The sequence below is a fragment of the Schistocerca serialis genome, chromosome 3 (genome assembly GCF_023864345.2).
Source record: "Schistocerca serialis cubense isolate TAMUIC-IGC-003099 chromosome 3, iqSchSeri2.2, whole genome shotgun sequence".
NCBI classification, from domain to species: domain Eukaryota; kingdom Metazoa; phylum Arthropoda; class Insecta; order Orthoptera; family Acrididae; genus Schistocerca; species Schistocerca serialis.
The window spans coordinates 101,081,079-101,101,460 of record NC_064640.1 but is presented as its reverse complement, the minus strand read 5'-3'; the positions used below and the strand labels follow the sequence as shown (position 1 = coordinate 101,101,460).

General features: G+C 40.7%; 1 protein-coding gene across 4 annotated transcripts in view; it reads left to right on the top strand.

Annotated features, from left to right (window-relative positions):
* The window catches only part of LOC126469768 (transcriptional activator protein Pur-beta), a 345,938-nt gene that overhangs the window by 303,636 nt on the left and 21,920 nt on the right, over window positions 1–20,382 (top strand). For all 4 annotated transcript variants that reach the window (XM_050096991.1, XM_050096993.1, XM_050096990.1 and 1 more), the window contains 2 exons: window positions 9,757–9,978; window positions 16,434–16,661. In XM_050096991.1, the coding sequence (XP_049952948.1) occupies window positions 9,757–9,978; window positions 16,434–16,661 (450 nt within the window). The remainder of the gene's footprint in view (window positions 1–9,756; window positions 9,979–16,433; window positions 16,662–20,382) is intronic.

The following is a 20,382-nucleotide window of genomic DNA, read 5'->3' as shown; positions in this document are numbered from 1 at the left end:
TGAGCACAATATAAAATGCAAAGATCATAAAATGTGAGTGGCCGGTGCCCTGTAGTCTTCAGGTGTTCAGGAAATGCAGAGTGAATTTTTTGGTTAACAATGCTCGCTAAATACATCATTCCAATTTGACCAATGTAGAATTTGTGGCATACATTGCATTTTAATTTCTAAACCCCAGAGGGAGCATACCAGTCTTCAGCAGACCATGTATTATGCATGTAAGAGTTCTGAACTGTATTGTGTGGTGAAAAAGTTTATGTGGTTCTACCATTGCAACATTCTGACCTGCCAGTAAAAGTTTATTCAGGTATGTTTTGCTCAATTTGATTATTTATGTAACGTTATATTCTACACCCCCCCCCCCTCCCCCCCAAGAACCATGGACCTTGCCGTCGGTGGAGAAGCTTGCAAGCCTCAGCGATACAGATGGCCGTACCTTTGGTGCAACTACAATGGAGGGGTGTCTGTTGGGAGGCCAGGCAAACGTGTGGTTCCTGAAGAGGGGCAGCAGCCTTTTCAGTAGTTGCAGGGGCAGCAGTCTGGATGATTGACTGATTTGGCCTTGTAACACTAACCAAAATGGCCTTGCTGTACTGGTACTGCGAACGGCTGAAAGCAAGGGGAAACTACAGCCGTAATTTTTCCCGAGGGCCTGAAGCTTTACTGTATGGTTAAATGATGATGTCGTCCTCTTGGGTAAAATATTCCGGAGGTAAAATAGTCCCCCATTCGGATCTCCGGGTGGGGACTACTGAGGAGGACGTCGTTATCAGGAGAAAGAAAACTGGCATTGTACGGATCGGAGCGTGGAATGTCAGATCCCTTAATCGAGCAGGTAGGTTAGAAAATTTAAAAAGGGAAATGGATAGGTTAAAGTTAGATATAGTAGGAATTAGTGAAGTTCGCTGGCAGGAGGAACAAGAATTTTGGTCAGGCGAATACAGGGTTATAAATACAAAATCAAATAGGGGTAATGCAGGAGTCGGTTTAATAATGAATAAAAAAATAGGAGTGCGGGTAAGCTACTACAAACAGCATAGTGAACGCATTATTGTGGCCAAGATAGACACGAAGCCCATGCCTACCACAGTAGTGCAAGTTTATATGCCAACTAGCTCTGCAAATGATGAAGAAATAGAAGAAATGTATGATGAAATAAAAGAAATTATTCAGATAGTGAAGGGAGACGAAAATTTAATAGTCATGGGTGACTGGAATTCGGTAGTAGGAAAAGGGACAGAAGGAAATGTAGTAGGTGAATATGGATTGGGGCTAAGAAATGAAAGAGGAAGCCGCCTGATAGAATTTTGCACAGAGCACAACTTAGTCATAGCTAACACTTCGTTCAAGAATCATAAAAGGAGGTTGTATACATGGAAGAAGCCTGGAGATACTGACAGGTTTCAGATAGATTATATAATGGTAAGACAGAGATTTAGGAACCAGGTTTTAAATTGTAAGACATTTCCAGGGGCAGATGTGGATTCTGACCACAATCTATTGGTTATGAACTGTAGATTAAAACTGAAGAAAATGCAAAAAGGTGGGAATTTAAGGAGATGGGATCTGGATAAACTGACTAAACCAGAGGTTGTACAGAGTTTCAGGGAGAGCATAAGGGAACAATTGACAAGAATGGGGGAAAGAAATACTGTAGAAGAAGAATGGGTAGCTTTGAGGGATGAAGTAGCGAAGGCCGCGGAGGATCAAGTAGGTAAAAAGACGAGGGCTAATAGAAATCCTTGGGTGACAGAAGAAATATTGAATTTAATTGACGAAAGGAGAAAATATAAAAATGCAGTAAATGAAGCAGGCAAAAGAAATACAAACGTCTCAAAAATGAGATCGACAGGAAGTGCAAAATGGCTAAGCAGGCATGGCTAGAGGACAAATGTAAGGATATAGAGGCTTATCTCACTAGGGGTAAGATAGATACTGCCTACAGGAAAATTAAAGAGATCTTTGGAGAAAAGAGAAACACTTGTATGAATATCAAGAGCTCAGATGGAAACCCAGTTCTAAGCAAAGAAAGGAAAGCAGAAAGGTGGAAGGAGTATATAGAGGGTCTATACAAGGGCGATGTACTTGAGGACGATATTATGGAAATGGAAGAGGATGTAGATGAAGATGAAATGGGAGATACGATACTGCGTGAAGAGTTTGACAGAGCACTGAAAGACCTGAGTCGAAACAAGGCCCCGGGAGTAGACAACATTCCATTAGAACTACTGACGGCCTTGGGAGAGCCAGTCCTGACACAACTCTACCATCTAGTGAGCAAGATGTACGAAACAGGCGAAATACCCTCAGACTTCAAGAAGAATATAATAATTCCAATCCCAAAGAAAGCAGGTGCTGAAAGATGTGAAAATTACTGAACTATCAATTTAATAAGTCACGGATGCAAAATACTAATTCGAATTCTTTACAGACGAATGGAAAAACTGGTAGAAGCCGACCTCGGGGAAGATCAGTTTGGATTCTGTAGAAATGTTGGAACACGTGAGGCAATACTGACCCTATGACTTATCTTAGAAGCTAGATTAAGGAAAGGCAAACCTATGTTTCTAGCATTTGTAGATTAGAGAAAGCTTTTGACAATGTTGTCTGGAATACTCTCTTTCAAATTCTGAAGGTGGCAGGGGTAAAATACAGGGAGCGAAAGGCTGTTTACAGTTTGTACAGAAACCAGATGGCAGTTATAAGAGTTGAGGGGCACGAAAGGGAAGCAGTGATTGGGAAGGGAGTGAGACAGGGTTGTAGCCTCTCCCCAATGTTATTCAATCTGTATATTGAGCAAGCAGTGAAGGAAACAAAAGAAAAATTCGGAGTAGGTATTAAAATTCATGGAGAAGAAATAAAAACTTTGAGGTTATGACATTGTAATTCTGTCAGAGACAGCAAAGGACTTGGAAGAGCAGTTGAACAGAATGGACAGTGTCATGAAAGGAGGGTATAAGATGAACATCAACAAAAGCAAAACGAGGATAATGGAATGTAGTCGAATTAAGTCAGGTGATGCTGAGGGAATTAGATTAGGAAATGAGACACTTAAAGTAGTAAAGGAGTTTTACTATTTGGGGAGCAAAATAACTGATGCTGGTCGAAGTAGAGAGGATATAAAATGTAGACTGGCAATGGCAAGGAAAGCGTTTCTGAAGAAGAGAAATTTGTTAACATCGAGTATTGATTTAAGTGCCAGGAAGTCGTTTCTGAAAGTATTTGTATGGAGTATAGCCATGTATGGAAGTGAAACATGGACGATAACTAGTTTGGACAAGAAGAGAATAGAAGCTTTCGAAATGTGGTGCTACAGAATAATGCTGAAGATTAGATGGGTAGATCATATAACTAATGAGGGGGTACTGAATAGTATTGGGGAGAAGACAAATTTGTGGCACAACTTGACTAGAAGAAGGGATCAGTTGGTAGGACACGTTCTGAGGCATCAAGGGATCACCAATTTAGTATTGAAGGGCGGTGTGGTGAGTAAAAATCGTAGAGGGAGACCAAGAGAGGAATACACTAAACAGATTCAGAAGGATGTAGGCTGCAGCAGGTACTGGGAGATAAAGAGGCTGTCCAAATAATATCCAGATATAGCAACTGTTATGCAGAGTCACCGTCAGTACTTCATTTAGCTGTGGAATGGAACACATTAGCTACTGAACACAAGTGAGAGTTGACCTGTGGCCACTAGACTTTGAAAAATTGATGACAAAGAAGATTCCAATTCAATAGGATAGTGTGAATAATTTTTGGACTTGTGACAAAGCCACCTTAATCAACACTGGGTTTTGGTGAAAGATTGAACTAGCTCAATTTTCCAGCAATTCAACAATGCCCAAGAGCATTCGGATGTCAACCTGGTCAATTAGAATTTTTTGCAACATCATAAATCAGACTATGAAAGATGTTCTTCATGGACTGCAGATGTTCAGGGATTGAGTAGGAAGTCTAATATTATGTGTGCTTGTGGGATATCATATGTGGAATGTTTAATTAGGGACATTGTAATTCGTCTCACCACCAACACAGATGTACGCCCACCGACCTTAAGTCAGTCAGATCTGTGTTAGCAGAGGTGTTGCATGTAGTTTATGCTTTTGAAGTGTCTATGATGGCCCTAATGACGATTGACAAAATGCTGTGGAACTTTTGTAATGTATTAAACATGTCTCTCCCAGTGACAGCCTGCCCGCTCCGTTCTACTCGATTTCTTGAGTTTCAGAGATGTCACATATGGGTACTGCTTAGTTTGCCTGAGTGTTTCACCTTACATCCACATTGGGTTTACCCTTGTTGTGATGCTGACAAGGGAACCTCCCCATCGCACCCCCCTCAGATTTAGTTATAAGTTGGCACAGTGGATAGGCCTTGAAAAACTGAACACAGACCAATCGAGAAAACAGGAAGAAGTTGTGTGGAACTATGAAAAAATAAGCAAAATATACAAACTGACTAGTCCATGGGCAACATAGGCGAGGATCCGAGCTCAGGAGCGTCGTGGTCCCATGGTTAGCGTGAGCAGCTGCGGAACGAGAGGTCCTTGGTTCAAGTCTTCCCTCAAGTGAAAAGTTTAGTTTTTTATTTTCAGACAATTGTCAGAGTTCAGGCACTCACACATAATCAGCTTCGCTCTCCAAAATTCCAGGACATGTTCAGATTTGCTTGGACATATGCAGGATTTGACGGTCTACACACGGAAAAATTTGAAAACATTAAAAACATATGTTTTGACAGAGCACAGAGAAAACTGTGCGACTGTGAAACTGTTGCATTCATTTGTTGCAGTTAATGTGACACACTCTTATGTTTTCATCACTTTTTTGGAAGTGATTATCACATCCACAAGAAAACCTAAATCGGGCAAGGTAGAAGAATCTTTTTACCCATTCGCCAAGTGTGCAAGTTAGGTGGGTCGACAACATATTCCTGTCATGTGACGCACATGCCGTCACGTGTCGTATAGACGTGTTTTCCTGTGGAGGAATCGGATGGCCTATGATGTTGCGATCAAATGTTTTCGGTTCCTATTGGAGAGGCACGTCCTTTCATCTACTAATCGCACGGTTTTGCGGTGCGGTCGCAACACACAGACACTAAACTTATTACAATGAACAGAGACGTCAATGAACAAACGGATAGATCATAACTTTGCAAAAATAAGATGAGTAAACTTTTCGCTCGAGGGAAGACCACTCGCTCCGCAGCAGCTCACGCTAACCACGGGACCACGACGCTCCTGAGCTCGGATCCTCCTTTATGTTGCCTATGTTGCCCATGGACTACTCAGTTTGTATATTTCGCTTATTTTTTCATTCTTCCACACAACTTCTTCCTGTTTTCTCGATTGATCTGTGTTCAGTTTTTCAAGGCCTATCCAATGTGCCAACTTATAACTAAATCTGAGGGGGGTGCAATGGGGAGGTTCCCTTGTGAGTGCCGAAAGTGTTTTTGTAAGGGATACACTGCAGAAGTATGTTAGTCTGATAGGAGATGTGTCTGTGATGCAGATCAACATTATTTCAGAAAGTGATCATGCAGGGGTTGCATGAAAAATACTGTTATCAGAAAATTAGGAATCTATCCATTATATTCTTACTTGATACAGGTGCTTCTGTCTCTGTGATCAATCAATCAATATACTTTAGTATTGTCGACCTTTGGACAGTGTGCATTCCAGATTGTGGGCTTACGGGCAACATGAAGTTCCTTTTATAATGCAAACAAAGCTCTGTGAGATGTGTAAACAGATGACCAGGCCATTGCCTTTTCACATGCTCACTGATCTGCCTGTAGAAAATGTTTTGGCTTGATGCATGTTCAGCTTTTAGTTTTCTCTTCAATATACAGTTAATAATATCCAGCCTTCAGTGCCGTGTACAGAAACTGACACTTTATGTTCCCAGTTTGTGCCATTGTGTAAGCCTGCTGTAGAAACAGTCTTAAATTTTCAAGGACATTATTTTAAAACTTTCTATAGTGCTGTGTTTTTCTGGAGTCCACCATTCTATTGGCTATTCATAATGAATCGAAAATGTAATTAAACAGGTTGGAAAAATAGCAAGTGCTTTAACCTGTTCTTTGTAGTCAGTGGGTTTTTTTCCATAATGGTTGTATGTAAGCGTAGTGACACCTGTCTGGTTGACTTTAAACTTAATGTCAGTGCCCAAGAAGAAGTGGGTACATACCCCTTACCCCAGCTGTACAAACATTCTTCCAAATAAGCTGTTGGCCTATTCTTTTTGAAGTTTGATGTGACAGAGGTTTTTTCCCCAGCTTCTGTTGACTAAGGAGTCAAAGAAAATCTTGGTATTAAATATGCCTTTTGGCCTTTACCAGTATAATAAATTGCCAATTGGACTCATTAGAGACCCTTTTTTTCCGAACAGTTGAGAACAGATACAGTTGAACCTGATTTATACGCAACTCTGTTTTGCATAATTCTGATTTATGTGTAGAGTTTTGTCAGTCGTGGCAGAATGTAATTTAAAAATGTGTTAATTAAACATTATATATATGTGATGCATTTTTACGTAATTCAGTGTTATATGTAGCAAATTCCAGAGAAAGAAATTGAGTTTTGCATATTTGTAAAGAGCATTGTTGTTTGAAAAAAAAGCCCTGTGGTACAGTCCTTAAAATTGTTGGTGTATACAAGTACAGTGAGCAATTGGTGCTGGTGCTGTGGAGACAAGGGACAAAGACAACGTTAGTCAGAGCAGGCGGCATGGAAATAAATACACTCTTGATGCTGTTGTTTTCAATACGAGAATTTCTTTTGTGGTAACAATTGAGAAGATAAAAGTGATTCTATCATTCAATCGCTTTCGATCAGCCATGGAGAACAGAAAAAGGAAAGGTGCACACCAGGTCAGAAAGTAAAATTCATACTAAAAGTGGATGCTAATCCACACAAAACAAAATTTGAAATTGCTTTAAACTTAGGAATGTACACTCATCAGCAAAAGAAACAGTATTTTGAACACGTTTTTAAAACTGGGTGCAAAATGCAGTCGTCAGCAAGAAGGGAGTTATGTAGATTTGGGAAAGGCACTTTTTACATGGTTCGAGCAAAAACTGGCTGCAGCTCTACTGAACATTGGCAACAATCTGAAAGCAAAGATGATAGCTTTAGGTAGAAATGTGAACATCACTGTTGATTTCAAGGCTTCATCAGGATGGTTACAAGGATTTAAAGATCGTTATGGAATCACAGTAAGAAAAATCTCTGGTGAATCGAAAGCTGTGGATAATGTCATGGTGCAACACTGGATTGATGAGATTCTACCAGGTATCTTACCTCAAAGCATGTATGACTGTGATGAGACTGGTGTGTTCTACAGTCCGGTTTCTAGAAAAACATCAGCTGAGTAGAGTTACTCATGCCATGGAGGGAAGAAAAGTAAAATTCGCGTAACAGTTCATCTTGTCCATGAATGCAGATGGATCTGACAAACTTTCTCCACTTTTGATTAGAAAATCTAAGAATCCGAGGTGTTTCAAAGGTGCAAAGATGAAACCTACAGATTATGAATGCAATAGAAATTCTTGCATGGCTATGATTTTAATGGGACAGTGGTTAAAAAAACTGGACATTAAGAAAAAGTGAGAGAGAATTCTTCTTCTTATGGATCTGCCTACAGCACATCCACCCCAAGTAGTTTTGGAAAATGTTTGAGTGCAGTTTTTCCCTCCAAATTGTGCCAGTGTTCTACAGCCACTTGATTTGAGCATTATTGCATATTTCGAAGTGCATTATAGGAAAAAAAAAAAAAACTTGTTCAGTATTTGATAGCACTGACTGATGCAGGAAATTAAAATCTCTCCATTAATTTACTATTAGTCATGAAATTTATTTCCACTGTCTGGCAGCTGGCATCATCGTCCACAATAAACAACAGTTTCCGTAAAGCTGGTGCCTTACTGGAAGAGACTGCCTCTGATGATGACAGTGTGTGTACGCAAAACTACAGGATGAGGAGATTATTGCTGATGTGCATCAGCAATGTGGTGATGATTGAGGGCGTGGACCAACTTCAAGTGACAGTGATGAAGATGGAGATGATGATTTGAATCTTGAAACACTTAAACCAAGTGAAGTGCTAAGTGCAATCAATTTGTGCAGGCATTACATCAGTGTGAAAAGCTGCAGTAAAAAATTAATAAATTTACAAAATGAAGTGTATACGCTTAATGCACAAAAAGTGAAACAAGCAAAATTATCTGATTTCCTTAATGCAAGATAAAGTTCAATATAATGTACTTTCTCTTTAATGCTGTATCTTTATTGTTTGTACAGTGCAAAGTGCCAAATTACAGTACAGTAACTAATTTCTCTAAAGCAGGACCAAATAATATTTTTTTTTCTTTTAATACTGTACTCTATCTTGTTCGTTTGTGAGGTTTACACATGGAATGTCCTCCCTCCCCAGCTGTTAAAGATATGATGTGCGTTATTGTATCTGTCTGACTTCTAAGTAATTTGAAGTTACAAGTAATCTCTTCTCTTTCTCTTGATATATGTAGGTATGAATCAGGTTCAACACTATTCTCCAGTGCACCATCTGTCTTGATGATGTCCCATTTACACATTGTACAAATGAGGAACATCTACAGTATTTGCTTTGGGATTTCTCTGCTCTTTCTGAAAAGGACTTCAAGTGCAATTCTTCTGAATGTTAATTTTTTTTCAACCTTCAATCACCTATCTAGGATACATCCTCAGTAAAGAGGATTTACTTCAAGGTGATCAAACATATGCTGGTTCGAAAGTCTGAAGGACCTCCAGCAGCAAGCATGGAGGAGATGAAAGGACCTAAATCCCATCGTCACTGGTTGGATGCTGGAGGTTGCACCACTGTTGCAGAAATCCCTCAGATGCGAAACTGATGCTGGATCTGAAGGTGATTGTGATGCCTGCAGAGCAACCCCCATGCCGTCACTGCCAGAGCTAACTGACCTCCTCGTCACACCAAAATTAACACCTTGATCCAATACTGTGTCCACCGAAAGGTATGTGCCCAGACGGGAGCACTCACACAAAAGGATGTTGCTTCTTTGATTTGAACAGGCAGCACTAATGAAAGGCTGTCCAGTGCCCCTTAAGAACGCCCAGGCATCGTCCCCACTGGATGTAGTTCTAATGAGGGGTATCCATAGCATTGCATGATCCATTGATACATGCCATGGAATTAGAAGGAAATCATTCTGAGAATACGTTGAAATTTGCCTTGCAAATACTTCTATGTCTTCTAACTCTGTTTTCATCACAACACACTCTTTATTATCTAAAATTGTTTGTGATTTTGTGTAGGATATGTAAGCAATATTGACCTTGTGTTTTAGTTCATGTTGTCACCACCACCACCACCACTATTGAATAAATGTGTTTCTGTCCCCACAAAGAACATCCATTGCTAGAAATTTTTGTTTTATTCATTAAACAGGTTTTGATAACTTCTTTCTTTGTTTTATTATTTTATGTAAAATTGTTTTTGTACTGTGTGAGAGAAGAAAAGAAAGACTGTGTTTAGAATTTTGAACTGTCTAGGGGCCCGGTCTTGGAAACATTGGAAACCACAAGAGAGAGAAATAGAACTCTGTTTCTCATTTTGTTTGCGTTGAACCATTACATTCAGTGACGAGAGTCAGTCTGTATCAACAAAATATTAAATTATATTGATTATTTGCAGTAGTAAACAAGAAAATTTGCAGTATAAAATAGCTTATTACATGTAATTTGTGTTCTAGATTGGTGCAGATGGAAGACGGAGTCAGATATATTTGGCCCTTTCAACAGCAGCGGAATTTAGAGATCATTTATCAACATTTAGTGACTATTATGCATCTTTAGGCCCTCCAAACCCAGAAAATGTACCAGAAGATGGAAAATTAAAGTCAGAAATGATGATAAAAGATAACAGACGATACTACCTAGATCTTAAGGAAAATTCTCGTGGACGGTTTTTAAGGGTAAGTATGTGTACTGTAAGTTCCACACACCTGATAACTGTTGTTAATGTTGGACAGTTTTGTGTACATTTATTGATTGACATGTTTCATTTTGTTTTATAGTGATGATTTTATCATCTAATTCTGAATGAAATTTGGTGAATAATGTAAAACTTGATAACACTGACTAAAACTAAAGAGCAAAAAATATTGGTTTGATTTCAAAAAGTACTTATTTAGCAGACATTCAGTTTTTTAAGGTTCCCGTTTCCACGTGTCTTCCTCTTCAGAAGTATGCAAGTGACCGACCGGGGATTGGGTGTTTGTGTAGTCCTTATTGTTTCATCATTTGGGAATATGGTGAGACTGGACAGTGAAAAGATTGGGAATTCATACAGGCACTCATAACCATGGTGTTGAGTGCCCCACAAACCAATCATAACCAAAACATAATCGTCATCGTCATGCACACAATTGCCATCACTGGGAGTTCAGACCAGAATGCAGCTGTCACTTGGAACGAAAGCAGCAATCTGTAGGGGGTGGGGAAAGTGAAGGGATAGTGGGGAGGGGGGGGGGGGGGGGGGGGAAGAACACTGTCTGTTAAAACGTCCAGGAAATACGCAGGTGGGGGAAAAGAAGAGCACTGTCTGTTAAAATGTGCAGGGAATAGACATAGGCATGAAGACTGTGGGGCAGAGAGATTGGGGGGGAGGGGGGGGGGGCTGGTAGAGTGGAAAAAGAGAGGAGCAGGGAAGGGGAAAGACAGGTGGGAGCGTTGGCAGAGTATGGCACACAGTGAGGTGTTGGGCGTATATAGGGAGGAGGCGATAGGAGAGAGGGGGCATAACTGTTGCATGGAGGATGTGGTGGCCGTAGGTTACCCAAAATTGAGGCCAGGTTAATTCTGGGAGCAGAGAATGTATTGTAAGGGTCACTTCCGTCTGCACAGTTCAGAAATGCTGGAGGTGGAGGGGAATATCCCGATCACTCAGGTTGTGAAGAAGCCATTGAAATCGAGCATGTTATGCTCAACTGCATGTTGTGCCACAGGATGGTCTACTTTGCTCTTGCCCTCAGTTTTGCAGTGGCCATTCATCCTAATGGATAGCTGGTTGCTAGTCATATAAATGTAACAAGCTGTGTAATGATTGCAGCAGAGCTGGTATATGACATTGCTTCTTTCACAGGTGGCTCAGCCTGTGACGGGATTGAAATAGGAAGCGTGGGGTAGGTGGAATGGGCAGGCCTTGCACCTAGGTTTTCCCAATGGATATGATCCCTGTGGCGAGGGGTTGGAATTGGGAGTGGTGTAGGGATGGACTAGAATGTTAGAACACCAGTTTAGGAGGGGTGGGTAGGATCTTGGGTATGATATCCCTTATTTCAGGGCATGATGATAGGTAATCAAACCCTTGACGAGGGATGTAGTTCAGTTGTTCTGGGATGGTATTCAATTATGAAGGAGGCACTCCTTTGTAGCTGGTTCTTGGTGTGGTGGGAAGATTGGGGGTGTGTTGGGATATCTGTTTGCAGACTATGTCGGGGGTGGGGGCAGGGTAGTAACACAGGTTACAGAATATGCCAAGCACTCATTTGTGATCACTTAAAAATATCGATTTTTTGGTGACTCACCGGAACGCACTAGGAGGCCGACCCAAGTGGCCTCTATAAGTGGACCTGTGAACTGCATGGACATGCACAGTCTGAAATCACATGCATAACAAGTTAAGATATATCACTTCTCCCTTCTAGGGGCTTGGAAAACAACATGCATATATAAAAACACTAGGCACAAAAAAATGCATAGTAAGGAAAGAAACAGTGATCCCACAAAGCACTGATATTATGAATCAAGAAAACACCAGTGACAGCACTGATGTCCATTTCATCGCCCAACGGCTGCTGCAGCGTGTGGCTAGCAGTCACCAGCAAGTAGTACGGAAGTGATGAGGAGCCTGCTGCCCCCTTCGCCAGTGACAGTGGTGGAGGGGAAAACGGGCTGCGTGATGTAGAATGAAGGCAGTCAGCACAGGCGCACCATGAAATCCCAGTCACCACAGTAGCATAGGAAGCGGAGTCACGCTTCATGATGTCACTCATGCAGAAGAGATGGAGCCTGCCTGCCTCCTATTGCGGGAGGCCTACCACAGCTGAAGTCCCAAGACACGAGAAATGGGTGGCGGGGGGAGGGAAAGAGGGGGGGGGGGAGAGAGAGAGAGAGAGAGAGAGAGAGAGAGAGAGAGAGAGAGAGAGAGAGAGAGGTGGGGGGAGGGGGCGCCATAGTTGGGCAGATTAAATCTGCCAGGAAGTTTCATATCAGCGCACACTCCGCTGCAGAGTGAAAATCTCATTCTGGGAACATCCCCCAGGGTGTGGCTAAGCCATGTCTCCGCAATATCCTTTCTTTCAGGTGTGCTAGTTCTGCAAGGTTCGCAGGAGAGCTTCTGTAAAGTTTGGAAGGTAGGAGATGAGGTACTGGCAGAAGTAAAGCTGTGAGTACCGGGCGTGAGTCGTGCTTCGGTAGCTCAGTTGGTAGAGCACTTGCCCGCGAAAGGCAAAGGTCCCGAGTTCGAGTCTCGGTTGGGCACACAGTTTTAATCTGCCAGGAAGTTTCATATCAGCGCACTCTCCGCTGCAGAGTGAAAATCTCATTCTGGTAAGGGAGAGTTCATATGCAGAGAACCGCATATTAATTATGGGAAAAACACCAAATTATGTAAGATGTATATTAGGCTTTGCAGGCCTCAGGTGGGGTATTATACTACTCCGCTTGATGTTAAGTCCCATAGTGCTCAGAGCCACTACTTCGCTTGATAACTAATATTTCCAGTGTAATGTCACATGAAGATGTATCTCTTTATACACTGATCTGAAGAGGGGGATTTGCAACCCCAAGAAAGAGTTGTGAGACAAAAACAAAAGTTGGTAGGACTGTTTCTACATCTGAAAGGTAATCTCTCTTCAGATTTTGTGCCAGTTGCATAAGACTGGCACTAGTAGCGCCACTATTAGCATGCAAATCGGGTTGATTGGACATGGTAAGTCGATGTTAATCAAGAATGCCTTTGAGGTGGCAAAGACACCTTTAACAACACCTGACTGCATTTGAATGAGGTTGTGTAATAGAACTACGAGAAGCTGGATGTTCCTTCTGCAATACTGCAGAAAGACTTGGCAGGAATGTAGCCACTGTACATGACTGTTGGCAGCGGTGGTCACGTGAAAATACAGTCACAAGAAGACTGCCCTCCAGACAGCCACGTGTCTACTACAGAGAGGGATGATGATCATGTTCTCTGTATGGCTCTGGTGCATAGTACTGCATCTGTAGCAGCTATATGAACAGCAGGTGACACCACAGTGACACAGCAAACTGTTACAAATCAGTCACTTCAAAGATGGCTATGAGCCAGATGCCCTGTAGCATGCATTCCGCTAATCCCAAGCCACTGCCATTTTCGACTTCAGTGGTGTCAAGCAAGAGCTCATTGGAGGGCAGGGTGGAGGTCTGTTGTGTTTTCTGATGAAAGTTGGTTCTGCCTCGATGCCAGTGATGGTTGTGTGTTGGTTAGGAGGCCAGTTGAGGTCCCGCAACCAACACTGGACCTACACGTAGAGTTATGGTCAGGAGCGCGATTTCATGCAACAGCAAGAGTTCTCTCATGGTTATCCCACACACCCTGACTGCAAATTTGTGCATCTATCTGGTGATTTGACCTGTTTTGCTGCCATTCATGAACAGTATTCCAGGGGTGTTTTCTAACATGATAACACTTGTACACGTACTGCTTTTGTAATCCTACATGCTCTACAGAATGTTGACATGGTGCCTTGGCCTGCTTGATCACCAGTCTGTCTCAGTTGGAGCTCGTATGGGACATATCAGACAACTCCAGTGTCATGCACAACCAGCATTAACCATCCCTGTATTGACAACCCAGTGCAACAGGCTTGAAACTCCATCCCATAAACTGTCATCTGACACCTGTACAACACAATGCATACACATTTGCGTGCTTGTATTCAACATCCTGATAGCTACACCTATTATTAATGTTCCAGCTTTTCACATTTGGAATGGTGTGTCTCGCATTTACATTAACCTGTGACCTTGCAGTATTAATCACTTAAATACATTACCTAGACTAATTTACTCCCAAAATTTCATTAATCTGCTTTTTTTTTTCTTGGTGTTGCAATTTTTTCCCATCAGTGTATGTTCCTCTCGTACATCAGTGCAAATTTAGAGTCTCCCCATTGTATATTAAAAAGCTTAAAGTCTCTTAGAAATAGGACTAAGCTACTGAAGACAAATCACAGCTAACCAGTTTGGAGCATTTTAACAGTACTGAGCTAAGAGAAATTTGTCTAAAGTATGAATGCTATGGCTTCCTCTTTTGGAACATAAAGGTAGTTAGTTCCAGGCAGCTGATGGATGAAAGCTCCAGGGAGAAATAAGAAACTAAGAAAATTTTTGAGTTAGAAGATCAGTAAAAAAATGTAGTGAGGTGCAGACCTGTAGTTGTGTTACGTTTTAACACCCTCATTTTACTAAGGAATCTGGGAGCTTGGTTTCATTATGCCATTTACTGCTTTGTGGCCACCTTCATGTTCGTTTACAAGTTCCAGATATTCTGGAATATAGTGGTCTCAGTGCAGGAATGATTTCCATGGATGAAATTTTGTTTGGAGTAGAATGAGACAGTAAAATAGGAAGAAAAGAAAAATCCCATGTAGGAATTGTAGGCAACAGAATAAACAAGTTTCTTTTCCCATGTGTACTATTTTTTCCTTACCTTCAATTTCAGAGTTTCCTTTCACCATCACATCATTGCATATGTAGTGACTGAATGAGGTGGTGCTGTGGTAAAACACTCAAGTTGTATTCAGGAGAACAGTGGTTCAAATCTTCATTTGCTCATCCAGATTTTAGTGTTCCGTGATCTCCCTAAATGATTTAAGGTGAATGTTGATATGGCTCCTGTGAAGGGGCACAGCAAATTTCTTTCTGTATTCTTTCTCAGTCTGAGCTTGTGTCCTGTCTCTAATGACCTTCTCATCAACAGGAAATTTAACCATAACCTTCCATGTGTTTTTTTTTCCATTTGCAGTACATGATACAGTACAGTGTTCCCAATTTACTAAAGAAAGTTACTGATAGCACGACAATGAGTATGCTATTACCTTGGCCCGTTTATGCAGGTACACTTTAAAGTAAGTGTGATACTGTCTTAAATAACATCTGAAAGTATTAATTAAGACATTTTATGTTTGTTAAACTTTAGCCAATTAAAAATGTTTTCATTCATCTCGACCAGTTTGCAGCCTAGACAACACAAACACCTCCCAATATTACTACAGTCAGCTGTTGTTTAAATCTTTCAGTATCTTAAAAATTCTTCAGATGGAGACACTAACCAAGGTTTTGATCAAACAAGGCTCCATCAATTCAAAACATTTGTAAAAAAATGAAAAAAGAACGTCCTTAGCAACAGTCCCTCATAAACGAAGATGTATTCACGTATTATACTGGTTGTACACTGTGTGTGGTCAGTCTCAATGTCATAAACCAGTTATGCACTACTCATTCCTTTAGTTATTTCTTCCTGTATTATGTCAGAAGTGGAGGATGTATGTTTGCTGATGGTGTGCGAGGAAATCTGGTGATAGGCATATTTATGTATTCCGGCTTTCAGCAAACAGTCCCTTCTGTCATATCTGATAATCTGGTGCTAAATTAATCTTGAATTGTGCTGTGTTTGCTATGTGACAGTGTACCTTCTTTGAGAGACAGCTATTTCAAACTGATGTTAAAAGTGAAGGCTCTGTAGTTACATCTACTTCTATATCTATACTCTGCAATCGACCATACAGCACGTGGCGGAGGGTACCCCATACCACTACTAGTCATTTCCTTTCCTGTTCCACTCACAGACAGAATGAGGGAAAATCAACTATATGCCTCTGCATGAGCCCTAATTTCTCGTATCTTATCTTCGGGGTCCTTATGCGCGATGTATGTTGGAGGCAACAGAATCTTTCTGCAGTCAGCTTCAAATGCCAGTTTGTTAAATTTTCTCAATAGTGTTCCTCAAAATGAATGTCACCTTACCTCCAGAGATTCCCATTTGAGTTCCTGATGGATAAAAGGTGAACTATTACTGCTATGGCAAATCACTTGTAAAAATTGTTTGTTTCTGTGAGACGTTGGTGCATCATACATACAACCAGATAAAGAAGTCCGAACAATTGTTTGTTGATGCAGGGATACCTTCTTAAAGTCATTAAACTACTGTTCACATCACTTGTTAATTCAGCTGAAATTTAAACAATTTCTATCTGAAATGACTGAAAATTATTCTAGAGAGAAGAAGAAAGGAAGAAGTGGGGCAAGGTTGTAGTCTCCTATTCATTTAATGTGAATTTTAAAAGCATAAAATTATGTGAATCTCAAATTTATAATTAATTTCCAGGTGTCTCAAACAATCACCCGAGGTGGTCCACGTTCTCAGATAGCTATACCAGCACAGGGAATGATTGAATTTAGAGATGCATTAACAGATCTTCTGGAAGAATTTGGAACTGATGATGGAGGATTCAAAGGAGAACTCCCAGAAGGAAGGCACATGCGGGTTGAGAATAAGAATTTCTATTTTGACATTGGTCAGAACAACAGAGGAATCTACATGCGGATCTCTGAAGTAAGTCAGAAACATTTGGCATTTTCTCACATAAACTCAAGTTAAAATCTAGTTGAAAAGGTATGCTTAAAAAAAAACCGTAGTCATTGTGGCCACCTGTTTATATTCTGCACATTTTTCTTAATAAATTCTGCAGAATCCGTAACATTTCCATATTTTATTCCTTATTTGTTTAATTTTTATTGAATTGGGCATCTGGTTCAATGAAACAAAATTACAATCTCAGAATTAAAATAATACTGAGAACAGTAATAGTAAACACACAGTATCTAGAGTTACCTCATTTTACAAATGTTAATAATGGACAAGGATATCACCTATAGAGTTGAGGAAACTGTATAAAACTAACATCAGGATGGATGGAACAGGTAAAGAAGTCTATATTCTGTTTATGTGAACAGTTCTTTGTTGTTGTTGTTGTTGTTGTTGTTGTTGTCTTAAGTCTGATTTGATGCAGCTCTCCATGCTGCTCTATCCTGTGCAAGCCTCTTCATCTCTAAATAACTACTGCAGCCTACATTCTTCTCAGTCTGCTTACTGTACTCACCTTTGGTCTGGCTCTATGAATTTTAACCCCCCCCCCCCCCCCCCCCACATCCTCCCCCAAAGTGATTTAGATGCTATTTAATCAACATATGAATTGCTCTCCATCCTTCTTCAGCAACTCACCAAATACAAGACTACAAAGTATACACTGAAAATCGTAACAGCTTAACACACTGCCTCATACTGAATATGACCACGAAGTAAATTAAACATGTCAGAGATTGTATAAGACTTTATAATAATATTATTTTCATCACAACCTGTCAAAATTATGATAAGACACAGTGTAATCCAATAAGAACAAATTCTCCATCGACACAGGTGACCACAGGAGAGCGATACGCACATATATAGATCTCAGTAGTATCACGTACACAGAGTATAAAAGGGCAGTGCATTCAATGAGATGTCATTTGTATTCAGGTGATTCATGCAAAAAGGTTTCTGACGTGATTATGGCTGCGTGGTGGGAGTTAACAGACTTTGTACATTGAATGGTAGTTGGAGCCAGATGCATAAGACATTACATTTCGGAAATAGTTAGTTAATGTCAAGAGTGTACTGAGAGTGCCAAATTTCAGGCATTACCTCTCACCACGGACATCGCAGGTGCTGATGCACTTCACTTAATAACCGAGAGCAGTGGTGTTTGCGTAATTCGGACAGTGTGGCAAAATTTGCTGTTGATGGGCTACGGCAGCAGACGGCCACCATGAGTGCCTTTGCCAATTACACAACATCACCTGTAGTGCCTCTCATGGGCTCATGACCGTATCAGTTGGCTCCTAGATGACTGGAAATTGTGGCCTGGTCAGATGAGTTCCAATTTTAGTCAGTAAGAGCTCGTGTTTACGTGGATCATTCACTGGATATGGTTGTGTGCGACTACTTGGAGACCATTTGCTGCCATCGACGGACTTCATGTTCCCAAACACCGGTGTCGTGTCACTGGGCCACAGTTGTTTGTGACTGTTCTGGAGAACATTCTGAACAGTTCGAGCAAGTGATTTGGCCACACAACTCCCATCAAACAGTTGTGGGTAATTATGGCCGAATGGTCAGTTCGTGCACAAAACCCTGCACTGGCATCACTTTCGCAGGTGGCTGTAGAGGCAGCATGGCTCAGTATTTCTACAGGGGACTTCCCATGACTCGTTTAGTCCATGCTATGTTGAGTTGCTGCATAGCACCAGGCAGAAGGAGGTCTGACATGATATTAGGAGATATTTCATGACTTTTGCCACTTCAGTGTGCATACAAGGTGTTCCAAAAGAAAGTTTATATTTGAAGAGCTCTCTGCGCATGTGCAACAAATTGGAGGTTCCGTCATTTATCTTCTGTCTACATACATGTAAAGAAGAGTGTGTGTCTGTTTATTCGTTTGTAATTCATAAACATCTATAGTTTTTTTCTGCTATTGGTGAAATTTTGCACACTTTGCCTTCAAGACAAGAGGAAGATCACTGTCTACATAAGATTTCATGATATGACTTGAAACATATATGTATGCAATATATCGAGGGGAAAGGTTGTTACCTAAAATCTCTAAAAGTTCTTGGCCAATTTACTTCAAGTTTTTACACTCAGATGAAACAGTGAAGAAGAGTAATGAAAAATTAAATGCCTAGGAAACGAAATACATCATGGTAAACTGACTGTAATTCCTATTGTGATAATAAATTATGTCAGCACTGCCCATCTAAGAGATAGTTACCATCAGACGTCTAGATCACAGGATTAACAAAAGTGCAAAAATTTGACAAAAACGTGATTGCAAACTCTTATTTATTGCTTAATTGTCATTGTTACATGGAAGAAGGCTGGCTGTGAAGATACTGTTGCTGAATGTAATAGAGGCCATGATTGTCACAGGGTATGCCACGGGTGAAGACATATTTGCGCCCTACATTCCGTCAATACCCGGTGATTTAAATATGCCCTTCGATTGCCAGTCGGTTTGCATGGCAGATATTAAACGTAATGAGCAATGCTGGGCACTGCAACTAGTGGCATATAAAATATTGTTTTCACGTGGATCACATCATTGTGGATAATGAATGTAGTGCAAACAAGAAAAAGGTATATTATGCACATACATTAACATAATACTCTAAGCTGTAACTACATCTGCGACATCTTTTAACACAGGTATGAGATACATTTAAATGTGATGACATAAATAGAACTGTCCACATCAAACATGTCATAAATACAAGTACATAAGTAGTTACCATATGAACTATTTCATCACCTTTATTATCCACATTTGGCACATCCACTCGTAACAAATTTTTTGCTATGTGATACATGACTGAAAATTGGGAGTGCCCAAAAACTAGTCAGCCAGTAAATAATTTGCAGTTTTGGTGTTAAACATTTAAAAATGTCTTTTCTTCAGTCTTTGTCAGCTGAGTTAGCCCATCCCAGAATCACCTTTTACCAGAATAGTTCTAGTGGAAGACAGATCAGACATGTATTATCAACCAACCTTGAATCTGGGGACCGATGAAAATAGCGAGATAGCACCTTAGTCTGCGGCCTTTTTCCCTTACACAGATAGCATTTCAAACAGGATTGATAGTGTTCTGTGGAAACACAGTGTGAAGTGTGTTTTTCAACAACCATCGAAGATTAGGGTCTGTAAAGTATGATCTCGGTTGGCATTAGGCAGGTATCTACTGTATCCCAAGCAGTTGTGGCATGTCATCCATTGATCAGACCATCATGACTTCGGAGGACCTATGTATATAGCCTCATCGTGCTTACAACAGCTGAGCAAATCTGCTGTTTCAGAACATTGCCATGGTATCTATCGTCTGATGGATTATATCACCACAGAGATTCTGGAATACACTTACAGCTATTGGGATAGTTGTATTAAGAAAGCAGTTAAGATTAAATTAGCAACTGGCCTTGTAAATAGATATGGAGGTATTTGTTTAAATTCTGCTTAGAATCCTGCTCTCTCACTAGTCAAAAAACAGAGGTGCAGAGTTAAAGCTACTTGCTCACATGTTGGTAATTAATATTCACCATCAATAACTTTTGATGGTGATCACATTTGGTTGTGTGGTGGCACTAGTTTCTTTTGTGTGTGTGGGGGGGGGGGGGGGGGGGGGCGCACACAGTCCCTGTATTGTGGTTCATAGCTGGTGTAACCCCACACACTGGAGTT